At 45.9% G+C, this 12851-nt stretch overlaps 1 protein-coding gene across 6 annotated transcripts in view; it reads left to right on the top strand.

Moving 5' to 3' along the window:
• The window catches only part of IQCH (IQ motif containing H), a 78921-nt gene that overhangs the window by 31257 nt on the left and 34813 nt on the right, over positions 1–12851 (top strand). For all 6 annotated transcript variants that reach the window (XM_053273215.1, XM_053273216.1, XM_053273217.1 and 3 more), the window contains 3 exons: positions 3470–3645; positions 6521–6793; positions 11210–11401. In XM_053273215.1, coding sequence (XP_053129190.1) covers positions 3470–3645; positions 6521–6793; positions 11210–11401 — 641 coding nt within the window. The remainder of the gene's footprint in view (positions 1–3469; positions 3646–6520; positions 6794–11209; positions 11402–12851) is intronic.

Raw genomic sequence — 12851 nt, 5'->3', positions numbered from 1 at the left:
GGCCTGGCTCCTGTGTCCCCTGCAAACAGAGCAAAGAGGCCCCTTCTAAAAGTGGTGATTCTCTTTTATTTAGCAGGGGGAGAGCAACTGGCCCTCTCCGTCCCCAGCACAGCATCCCTCCAGTGTCTGTTGCTGGTGTCTCTCATGTTTCTTTTTTTAGATTGTGAGCCCTTTAGGGGACAGGGAGCCATCTTATCCATCCATTCATTCATGTATATATATCTATGTAAACCACTTTGGGAACTTTTGGTTGAAAAGTGGTATATAGATATTTGCCATATTCATTTTAGTATGGGAACCTGTAATGAAGTATGATTTTGTGTGTGGGGTGTATGGTTTGAATTTATACCTCTTCTGGGTATAAAAGTAAAGTGTGCCATCAAGTCGATTTCAACTCCTGGCGCCCACAGAGCCCGGTGGTTGTCTTTGGTACAGGAGGGGTTGACCATTGCCAATCCCCACGCAGTATGAGATTATGCCTTTTCACATCTCCCTGTATCACTACTGCCTGATATAGTAGCAGTGGGGATTCGAACCGGCAACCTTCTGCTTGTTAGTCAAGCATTTCCCCGCTGCACCACTTAAGCAAATATAATAAACCAGCAAAGGAAGGTTGCTGGGCCCTGATTAATCCTGAGCACTTCCTCCAAGCCAGAGGCGTGTTCTCAGCAACAGCAGAATCAGACCTATAAAGAATTTCACAGCCCGAGTTACTGTTGCAGGGCTGAGTCTGGGGGATCCCTCATTTAAACGTTTAAAAAGGATTCCATGGGCAAACAGGAGACGAGATGCCCCTTTTTCTCATAAATGGCCCAGTTTCCCCCTCTGCGTGACGGCCCTTCCTTAAGCAAAACAATGAAGCATATTAATTTGTCAATGGCCAACTTTGCTGGCTCCCCAGAATGGCATGCTTTACATGATTCATTTATATTTCAGCATCATTATTATTTCATAAATGCCATTTCGGAAGTTTGCACACAAAAATTTGTATGAGATCTGAAAATTTACAGGAGCCTAAAATAATCACTTAATTGCCTTTATATATTATGGAGGCACTAATGTTGCTTTGTCCTCTGTGTGGTTCTTTTATGTTGCAGCATTTATTTTAGGAAAGATTTGTCACTTCTGATTGTGCTAGAAAGGTGGAGGTCCCGTATAACCACAGATTTCTGTTGTGAAGTTTGCAGCTCCTTCTGTGAAAATTCTTCCCACCAACCCTGCCCCTCCCATCCGCCCCTGGCTGCCAGTCGTGGAGTTATTTATTACATTTGCACCCACTTCTTTCTCTGAGGAGCAGCAGCTTCCCATGAAAGTGAAGCAAAAGTTAAACTATTGCCTCCCCAAGTGACCACTGAGAGTAGGATCTGCACAGCTCCAAGCTACAACACAATCACCACAGCACAACACTGTATTGGTTGGTTGTTCGGTCGGTCGGTTTGACCATTTGGGTTGCTTGTGCAGCTAGGTCAGACCCAAAAACAGATGGAGGATCCTAACAGGTATTAATACAACAGCCCATGAACACTGAACATTGTACTGACCAAGATGGAGGTTTAAGCCGCAGCTTCAAGATAACTTTTTAGGTTGGTGGTTCAGCAGACATTGGTTGGTTGGTTTGTCAATAATATTTGTATATCGCCTGATCTGTGTTTCTGGTGTACACAATTTAAAATGCAACACATATAAAACAGACTTAAAACAATTAAAACAATTCCACAGAATAAAAAACGTTCATGGGGTAAAAACAAACCATTTAACATTAATTTCAGTTAAAATTAAAAATAGAGCCTGAGAAAACAGGTGTGTCTTAAGGGTCTTCTTAAAAGCGATCAGAGATGTAGATGTTCTTATTTTGACATGAAGCATATCCCAAAGCCCTGGGGCAGCCACAGAAAAGGCCTGGCCCCGAATCACTGCCAAATGAGCTGGTGGCAACCATAACTGGACCTTCCCAGATGAGGCAGGGTTGGACGCAAGATCTTACAGCAATTAAAAGTGAGCAAACCAACAGAGAGCAGCCCAAAGGCTAGTTAGGCTGGTTCACATGATCAGCACTAGAGTTGCCATGCCCCCCAGAATTTCAGGTTTCACCCGGATGTTAAGCATCTCACCCAGATGGCTTCACCCACCCAGATTTGCCCAGGTTTCAGTTTTCATTATAAAGAGAGAGAGAGAGAGAGTGTGCCCAGAAGGGCATTCCCCAAGCGCAGCACGGCAGTCGAGAACACCTGGCTTCTTATTAAGGTTGCTGACCCTTTAGGCCTTGGCATCAGCCTCCAGGAGATGACGGGAAGCAAGCCTGGAGATAGCTATGGCGAAACATATTGGGAAAACGTTAGAGGGGAATCCTCCAGGGATAGGACCACGTTGATAACCCTACTTCTCATTGGCGTCTGCCCTACCTCAGCAGCAGCAGATTAGCTTGGAGTCCTCCAGGTCACAGCGGTAGAGGGGAAGAAAGCTGGTATTGTGGTACTGAGCATGCATTGTCCCCTTTGCTAAGCAGGGTCTGCTTTGGTTTGCATTTGGATGAGAGACTACATGTGAGCTCTGTAAGATATTCCCCTTAGGGGATGGGGCCAAGCTCAGTGGCAGAGCATCTGATTGCGTGCATGCAGAAGACCCCAGGTTCAGTCCCTGGCAGCATCTCCAGGTAGGACTGGGAGTGAATCTGGCCTGAAAACCTGGAGGTGCTGCTGCCACCACTCTGTGTAGACAATACTGAGCTAGATGGATCAAGGGTCTGACTCGGAAGAAGGCCGCTTCCTATGTTCCTAGCACTCTGTGGGCGAAAGTATTCCTGCTGCAGGAAGACAGGATTCTTCCAGAGCCTGCCCATATTCTGGCTCCAATAAGGCCTCCTCAGCAAGAGGAGAAAGACCCGACAGTGGCCCTCAGCACAGAATTAGACCCAGGGAGTCAGCAGCTAGTGGTCACCCTTACACCAGACACCCAGGCTGAGGAGGCTGTGAGGTTGAGGGATCCGGCAGTGCCGAGTCAGATCATATACCAAGTCAGATCATGGATCCATCTAACTCAATATTGTCTACAGTGACTGGCAGCGGCTTCTCCAAGGTTGCAGGCAGGAATCTCTCTCAGCCGTTTCTTGGAGATGATGCCAGGGAGGGGACTGGGAACCTTCTACTCTGGCCCCCAGCCCCTGAGGGGAATATCTTACAGTGCTCACATGTGTTCTCCCATTCAGATGCAAACTAGGGTGGGTCTTGCTTAGCAAAGGGGACAGTTCATGCTGGCTACCATAAGACCAGCTCTCCTGCTTCAGAGACAGGGAGAAGAGGCTGCAGCAGAGGTGGGGCGGGTGTGTGTGTGTCAAACTTGATGTGTGAAACAGAGATCTGGTCATACCAAGTGATCCTCATGAACAAGCCTCACTTGCTCCCAGGAACTAATAGTGAGTCTCTACCTGTTTGTTTGTTTGTTTGTTTGTTTGTTTGTTTGTTTGTTTCAGATTCCAACGTGGACGTCATCTATGTTTGCCCGCTTCAAACAAGCGAGGAATTGCGGCGCTATTACCATAAGCTCTTGGGTCTGCAGGCAGCTGTTAGATCTGGGAACCCCAAGGACATGGCTGACCTGCAGGACAGGTTCAAAATCCTCACCCCTGAAGCCATAAACAGCTTTCCTGTGAGTTTGTGTCTTCTAATTACTACAGCTGGGGGGAATGCCGTAAAATTAAATTGGAAATTTTATAACTTGCAACGCTCTGGTGCCCATCAGTGAAATATTATTGCAAGTTTTAAGAGCTTCACAGATTAAGCGACTAGTTAAGAGTGCTGGAAATAAATATCCTGGTTTACTTTGCAAGCTGGAAGGTGAGCTGAGCTAAGCCCTTCTCTAACTTGCCTCTGCCCAGCGCCTGGCCTTGTGACTCGTCTGGAACTCTGCACTTGAGAGATTTATAGCGGGGTGGAAAGCAGAGCCCTCACAATGGTGGTGCGGCTCAAACTTTTGCTCCCTGCAGCTGCGCAGAACACTGCTGCGCCCCTCACCCCTTCCTCTCTTGTTTTTATTGTGGCAAAATCCAATTTAAGACACACACACACCGCTCTTCAGATCATTTAATGGCTTTAATTGAGGGGTATTGGATATGTTAGTTGTTTGAACCCATCTTGCTGGTTTTAATTTGCTGGAACACACTCCAAAGATGCCCCCCATTTTCTTGCCTCCCCCCAACTGGTGTGTGTGTGTGTATAAAGCTTTTGATCATGCTGCAATGCAGTGAAACACATTTATAGCAGGAAGCACTGAGATGCTTCTTTGGTCCTTTAAATTTTTCAGCAGAAAGTTGGTGGTTTGGGCTAAATTGTAAGCTGTGCTCATTTGTCCCTGCCCAAGTCCTCCTGAGATATTAAAAACAACAACACACCTTTCACCACAAGATCATTGATGGGTAATTGTTTGTACTATAAAACTATGATGCCTCACCATACGAGAGACAGTTTTATGTACTGTCATCACAACATGCCCATTTGTCAGCTCTTAAATTTTGCCCTGTTACGAACGTGCACTTTCACTTCATTCCTTTTTTTCCATACAGACCTCACTGAATTAAGCCACCAGTTGGTGGCTTTAGTTTTTATAATTCTCAATGTTTAGCTTTTAAAATAATTTTTTATTTGAAACTTAATTCTGGTTGTGGTTTTGGCCTGACTTTTTAACTTGTTTACTTAATTTGGTTAATTTTATTACTTTTATTTCACATTGTATCTATTTTATTGTTGAGAGCTGCCCCGACTAGTGGTGTGCTGGACAGGTGGGGTACACATATTTCAAATAAATAAATAATAGTAAGTTGGCGGTTCAGCCCAGTACAGGGTTCTGCTTAACAGCCTCCATCTGGTGAAACCTGGCCTGAAGGGTATCTGTAGCACAACGCCACTGGCACATGTACTGATTCACCATCATAAAAGTCAGCAAAAATCTATGCCTTCGATCCAAAGGGGCCCTCTTGCTACAAGAAGGCCCCTTCTGTTCACGAAAGGGCTGTTTCCAACCTAGCAGAGGCGTGTTGCATGAGAAAGGTAAAGACTAAGTGTACCATCAAGTCGATTTCAACTCCTGGCGACCACAGAGTCCTGTGATTGTCTTTGGTAGAATACAGGAGGGGATGACCATTGCCATCTCCCGCATAGCATGAGAGGCTGCCTTTCAGCATCTTCTGCTGCCTGATATAGTAACAGTGGGGATTTGAACTGGCAACCTTCTGCTTGTTAGTCAAGCATTTCCCCGCTGTGCCATTAGGTGGCTTGCATGAGAAAAGCGACCCCAAATTCAGAGAAGGTCTTCCGTTCATGCATGACTCTGTCCAAGGTCTTTTCAAGACTGTTTTGTGGCTCAGGAGATGTGCAACAGCCTATATCTTCCTTCGCCTCCTGATACTTTGTGCTACTGCTCTGTGAGAAGCCTCCTGCTTGTGCAAGAGTTCATGGAGCAGCACTAAGTTCTTGTTTCCTTCAGCTCACAATCCTTTGTATTCAAGCCGTTGTGTTTGGGGGAATGAAGGCCGAGCGTTGGGTGTCTGTTAGGATTTGAGTCCTTTTTCAGAGAGCTGCAGACCATTGAAATGAAGCTACAATGGCACATTTCGTTTGGCATACCTACAGTTCAGAACTGTAGAGTTGGGTAATTTAGCTCTAAGAGCTGCCATGAAAATAGACCGTTAGCAGCTAATTTGCACAAAAATCTGGACAGAGACCTACAAACCAAGATATTCCAAAAGCAGAATGCACTGGATTTCTGTGAAACTTCTGGGGACAAGATCTGTAGTCCCTTGCAGTTAGGTTTCCAGACCCAAAGAGGCTTTGAGCTTATTTCCTGGTGCTGCATGGCTAACAACCTTTGAAACTTAAGGTGACTTTCAAAGGTAGGTGTTACCTGAGGGTTAGAGTCTGCCATTCCAAGCCTCTTGGAGTCCAGCTCGGCTAAAAAGTGGGATATAAATATAATAAATAAGGGCTTGTGTTTCATTCGACATTGGTTTCATCATGTCCTATGGAATGGTACCTGCAAAAGGCTTTTTTGCAGATCAGAGGGCTTTGTTCTGAGAGAACCATTCCAGACTGCAATCCTCACATGGTAAGATATAGCTCCAGCTAGGAGGGTTTTTTTCTTCTTCATTTTTTCGTATTGATTTTTTCTCTCTCTCGCTGATGCGGTAGAGTCAAACCATGCCAGAAGTGTTGAGATGAATCACCGTTATCCAAAGGCCGCAAGCCTCTCTTCCGAGTGACAGAAGGAGAATTCCGCGTGGATCAAATAAATACAGATGTGTAGTAATTAGTTCTATTCCCAGCGAGCCCATTTCCGACACACTAAAGATGTGAGCGATTATGGAGCCTCACCCCAACAGCTTTTATCAATTTAAACTGCTACGCTACAGGATAGGTCATAACCCAGCCTGCTATTAATAATGTATTTATTGCGCTCAACATTATAAATTAGCTTCGTGAAACGGAGAGAAAGAGCACTTCCTAACGAGACTAATGTGATCTCCGTACAGAACCGCCCTTTGTCCCTGGCTACCCTCCTGAAATACAGCCCCAAGACCATCAAAAGGATCCGAAACCTGATCCAGGGCAAAGAGGCCTACATGGTCGGCGGACTCCTTCACCAAGATGACCTGGAAGTGGCTGATGCCTTAGATGTGCCCATCTTTGGCTCTGCCCCTGAAGTGGCTCATCTCTATAGCTCCAAGTCGGGAAGCAAAAGGGTCTTTGCTGCTGCGGGGGTGCCCATGCCCCCTGGCCAGTATGACATCTACAGCAGGCCACAGGTAAGAGCGGGCACAGTGCGGGCTGTTAGGAGAACCTGTAAGGGAGACCGTTAGGAATCCCTACTTGTCCCCATCAGCTCTTCTTCTGATGGCCAGGACCTAATTTCTGCCAGGGCTCTGAAGCCGGTTTTCAGTGTGAATCTGTGAAGGGTTAACCCTCCCCGGCTATGGGCCTGATCTGGATTGGGGCCCGCACAAGTCTTGTTTTGTTTTTGTTAAAGAAAACTTTGGTGATGAAACTTCATATGTAGTTTGACCTTCAGCGCAGGTCTTGCTTGCCCACATCCAGCATCCTGTTGACTACACTGCACGGACTCCTATCCCCCCAAGAACAATCACGTATGCTTTTAAACATCTCCAATATTATAATCCAGCACCTACAAAGGTGGAAGCAGCAAAGAGCTTGAGAGCGAGGTGAGGCCAGGAGCTCCTCTCTCCCCTGCTCAGGTCAGGTGCCTCCGTGCTTGCATTTCCTTTCTGGAAGTGGCTAAGGAAGGAGGAGTTGGTTGATGAGATTCTGGGTGTGAGCAATTCACTGAGGATCCATGCCCAATGGGTAGAGTGCCATGTCCTCCCGAAATTCTGGGTTTCACCCGGATTTTAAGCATCTCACCCACCTTGCTTAGCCCACCCAGATTCTCCCAGATTTCAGATTTCTTTCTTTTTTTAAAAAAGCTAAGCTCTAGCCTTTGTAGAAGTGGAGTTATGGAGCAAGATGTGCAGTCACTGTTCTGCTCAGAAATCATTCTCCAGCCAATTTACATCATTTGCAAATTAGGCTCCCAGATTTGGAAAGCCAGAATTTGGCAACCCTACCAGTGGACCAACCCTTAATGATGCCCCTGGCAGGAATTGTACAAACTTCTTTGGGCAAAAAACTCCCATCATGCAACAGCCTCCATATGGTAGCATTTTGTGTGGTTCTCCATTGTCGCTCACAAGGGAACCAAACATGAATACAGCCCAGAACCAGATTCACTTTCTGAAGTTGGATCAGCCATAAGAACATCTCCGAGGCAACCCATGGATCTTTCAGGTGAGGCACTCCACTGTGGCTTCCAGCAGTTGGGACACTCTGGAGCATCAACAGCTACCATGACCATTTCTTTTAGCGCTCATTTTTAAATGGACAGATATGAACTTTCCCTTGGATTAGAAGCATTTGAAACTCAAAATTGATCACACAGCTAGAAGCCCCTCAGAAAACATATCAGGAAAGCTCTGCCTGTTTGTGTTTACTTTTAGAAATGTGCCCCGTTTTATCTCTTCCAAGGGCAAGAATCCATAACTTTTGTTGTTGTTACTGATATGAATCATAACTGTTTGGGGAGGCTGTGATGTCTCTTGGATTTATGAATGCAGCTGGTTTTTGGAAAACCCTCTTCATCGTTAAACAGTAGAAGGTAACGTGATAGGTGGCACATTCCAGATGGCAGGTAAAATCCACATCATCAGTAATCAGAAGGAAGCCTCCAATGCCTTGTCTGTGCTAGCTGCTTGCTGTGCATCAAGGGCAGCTCAGAGCATCTGAGGACTGGCCCCGGTGGGCCCTGAGAGCTCCGCGACTGTGGCACTTGGAGGGGGTGGGTCTAACCCTTTCTCCTCCTGCCCACTCCCCAGCTTGAATCCCCCTCCCCTCGCAGCCCCAAGCCAACTCCCCCTCCCCCGCCCTCGCTACTTTTCAGAGAAGAAAATGACACGGGGAGTTGTAACCCTAGAACGGCCATGGTCATATCCAGTTTGGCCGCAACAATTGATTGATTGATTGATTGATTTAAAATATTTATACCCCGCCCCTCCAGTGCAATACTGCTCGGGGCGGCTTACAACAATAACATAGACACAGATACAAGTAATAAAATTAATTTTTTTAAAGTCAGATTGAAAACAATTATCAGGCTCAAATTAAAACTGAAAATTATAAGAAGCTAAAGAACCTACCAGATATAACAAAATAATGATATTAAAAGGCCTCCTTAAAAAGGTGTGTTTTAAGATGTTTTTTTAAAACATCTGTGTTTTTTTAAAAACACTGAGGGAGGGAGCATGGCGAAGCTCTTCAGGGCGGGCGTTCCAAAGCCGAGGGGCCACAACCGAAAAGGCCCTGTCTCTAACAACAACAGCAAATATTTATATACCGCTTTTCAACAAAAGGTTCCAAAGCAGTTTACAGAGAGAGAGAGAGAGAGAAGATGGCTCCCTGTCCCGAAAGGGCTCACAATCTAAAAAGAAACATGATCGACACCAGCAGCAGTCACTGGAGGTCCTGTGCGGGGGGTGGAGAGGGCCACCCTGCCTTCTCAGTCACTCACCTGATCTGTGCTTCATGCAGACAATATCTAGAAAAGCATATGGGAGTTAGGGGCAGGGCTGATCTTCTGGCGAGGAAGCCCATGGATGAGTCCATGCAGAATGATGGGCTGGGTCATGTCCAGAACCCAGGAAGGATCCAGGGAGAACACCAGAGTACTGCTAGTGTTCTCAAACATGGGCCCCCCAATGTCGTTGGACGGCGATTCCTATAGTATGCAGCCACAGTGGCTGAATAGCCTAAGGCCATTGTGGCTGGGGATGATGGGAGTTGTAGTTCAACAGCATCTGGGGACCCAAGTTTGAGAACCCTTACAGTACAAGGCTGAGGGTCCAAGTGCCAGAGGTCCCCCATTGACTTTCTCCCTGGGTGGAGTGTCTAGACAGGGGAGATGTGGTTTACTTAGAAAAAAGAAAGCTCCCTCACTGGCAGTTCCATGATGGACCTTTTTAATGTGGTGATTCTCTTCTGTTTAGTAGTGGGAGAGCAACTGGCCCTCTCCGTCCCCAGCACAGCATCCCTCCAGTGGCTGTTGCTGGTATCTGTCTTAGGTTTCTCTTTTAGATGGCGAGCCCTTTGGGAGACAGGGAGCCATTTTATTTATTTACTTTATTTCTCTACATAAACCACTTTGGGGACTTTTGTTGAAAAGCGGTATATAAATATTTGTTATAGTAGTAGTAGTAGCTGAAGACCTTCTAGAAGTGGTGCAGAGTGGCTCTTACCTGAGAGGCATCCCTTCGATTCAGAAGCGGATGGCTCCAGGTAAACTCCCTGTAGCCAAAGATCACCGCGACTGTGCAAACATAATAATGTCTCACAGTGCAGGCATGGCCTAAGTGTTAGCTGTAATATTGCATCTCCTGCTTTAACAAAGTACACCCCACAAGCCTACTTACACATCAGCTTCCATTTCGATTTGTTTCAGATGGTTTTTGTTTCCTGCTGTATGCTTCGCATGAAATATTGACGCGAGGCGTTAAATAATCAAAGGAAGGTGACAATAATTTAAGGTGCAGTTCAATTTTCACTTAAAGACGGCCCATAACTCTTTCCATTGGTACAATCTTTACAATACTATTGATCCGTTTCATTTCTGTAGGGGAATTGTCAACCGAAAACCCATTTATTGGGCTTTCAAAAGCAACGAATAACGGGACACAGAGCAAACAAATAATAATTCCATTTGTGATTGAAGTTCAAATAATAAAAAAGTGTCTTGGAACCCAGAGGATTGCTGTTGTGACAAATAACTCCTAAGCCAATTTCTTTTGTAAGGTTAAGTTCAGATTCACTAACGATGAAGCCACAAGATGGTTGTCAAAAATGAAATTTTTGTATATTGAAAAAAAGATACATAGTCTTGTTTGCTTATTTCATGTACTTAATACCCCCTCTTCAATACTGGGTTTCCAGAGCAGCTCAAAGTAAAATTAAAAATAGCAGCAAAATTGCCAATGCAATTAGAGTTAAAAACTCAAAACTAAAAGGTCTGGAAAAAATAAAAAGGCACGTGCATTGCCTCCAATGCCAGGGGGATTCAGGGAAAGGTCTTTGGAACAGGTCTTGGTATGTGGGGTATGAGGAGAGCTGGTCTTGAGGTAGCCAGCATGACTTGTCCCCTGAGCCAAGCAGGGTCTGCCCTGGTTGCATATGAATGGGAGACTTGATGTGTGAGCACTGTAAGAGATTCCCCTTAGGGGATGGAGCTGCTCTGGGAAGAGCAGAAGGTTCCAAGTTCCCTCGCTGGCAGCATCTCCATGATAGGGCTAAGAGAGAGACTCTTGCCCGCAACCTTGGAGAAGCCTCTGCCAGTCTGTGAAGACAATACTGAGCTAGATAGACCAAGGGTCTGACTCAGTACATAGCACCTTCTTATGTGGGCAGGCTCGTGTGGGAGAAGGCGGCCCCTGGGGTACCCAGGCCCTCCACCATCTAGGGCTTTAGGGGTCAGCACCCGCGCTTTCAATTGGGCCTGGAAGCGGACTGGGGAGAGCCAATGTAGAAGTTCGATGTGATGCACTCTCAAGTGCAGCTGGTTCAAGTTTGGGATGGTGTCAATTGGAGCATGAAGCTAAACCCTCCCGTCTTTCCCCCCACCCCAGGTGTTTGAGGTCCTGAGCCAGCTGATCCTTGACTACCCAGAAGTGAAGCGCTGGGTGTTCAAGATGGACCACGACTATGCGGGGAACGGCACAGCATACTGCGACATCATTGACCACCTCAGGTGCTACCCGTGGGTCCAGAAGGAGATCCATCGATACGGCCCTGAGATATGGAAGAGTAAATGGGCCCACGTAAGTCCCAGGGTCCTTGCCCTCACATGCCATGGGTTGGAACATTGTCTGGAGCCTCCTGCTTTTAATAGCACATGAATGTTTAAAATTATTGATTTCTTTTCATACTGTCAGCCTGTCACTCCAGATAAATAGTTGTTGTGCCATTGGGTTGGTGTGTGTCGGCCCCTGGCGCCCACAGAGCCTGTGGTTGTCTTTGGTGGAATACAGGAGGGGTTGACCATTGCCATCTCCCGCGCAGTATGAGATGATACCTTTCAGCAACTTCCTATATCACTGCTGATATAGGCGTTTCCCATATTCTGGGAAACACACCAGCGGGGATTCGAGCTCCTGCTCTTTAGGCTGCTCTCTAGGCAGGTTGCTTCCCCGCTGCACCATTAGGTGGCTCCAGATAAATAACCACACAACCAATATGATCATAAGAGAGAGAGATAAGTTTATTCGGTCATTGACCAGCAAATATGATCATGATAATAAGTATGAAATAATCAGAAATTCAGAAATGTCCATGAAATACAACAATAAAAGTACAGCTCACAATTTAAAAGCGAAAAAGAAAGGCAATCAGGAATGGGGATGCGAAGGAAAGCCGCCATCTTCATCTCCAAAGGCGTGGCAGACCAAGAAGTTTTCTTTAAAAGAGCTTCTTGAAATGGGTGGGGCAGACCGCTTTGGGAAGGGGATTGAAAGGTGCTGGTATGTGGAATGCTCAGCTTTCTGGGGTTGTCAACAATGGTGACGAGGGAGAGGGCTTTTAGTTACCCCCATCTTGTGGAACTCCCTCCCACATGAGATTTGTGTGGTTCAATCTCTGATTGTGTGAAGGCACCAGCTAAACTCTTCCCTCTATTTTTTTGCACTAGGTTTTAGTTTTTCCCTATGATCTCAACTCCATGTGAAGTTTTAATTGTTTGGGTGCTGAAATGTAATTTTATATTGTTTAATTTTCTTTGGTATTGTTTCTATTTCACCATTGTCTGTTTGGTAGTGATCATAAGTGACCTGGAGTCAATTATGAGGATGGTGTTGTAAAAAAACCTGTAAATAAATAAATAAATAGATATGCACAGCCTCGCAAGGTGGCAAAGGTCTCTACAGGGCAGTCTGGGCTGAGCATTTGAGTTGTTCTGGTGCTAGGGAATCTCTTAGCCAGGCTCAGTCACAGCAGACCTTCAAGGTACAGCAGCAGCATTGTGAACTGTGCCCAGAGATTGCTTTTAAGCATTCCTTAACAGATTCAGAGTGAAAACGTCGTAGACCAAGCAAGTTACCTTTTCTTCTGTGGTCTTTGTAGTACCTTGGCTAAGGTTAAGTCTGTATTTGTGTGTGTATATACAGGGGTGGAGAGCTGCTCTTGAAGGAATGAGCATGAATTGTCTCCTTTGCTAAGCAGGGTCCACTTTGGTTTACATTTGGATGGGAGACTACATGTGAGCACTGTAAGGCA

This window comes from Hemicordylus capensis, chromosome 10, assembly GCF_027244095.1.
Source record: "Hemicordylus capensis ecotype Gifberg chromosome 10, rHemCap1.1.pri, whole genome shotgun sequence".
NCBI classification, from domain to species: Eukaryota; Metazoa; Chordata; class Lepidosauria; order Squamata; family Cordylidae; genus Hemicordylus; species Hemicordylus capensis.
Note: the sequence above shows the minus strand (reverse complement) of the source record. Positions and strands in the feature narration are given on the sequence as shown.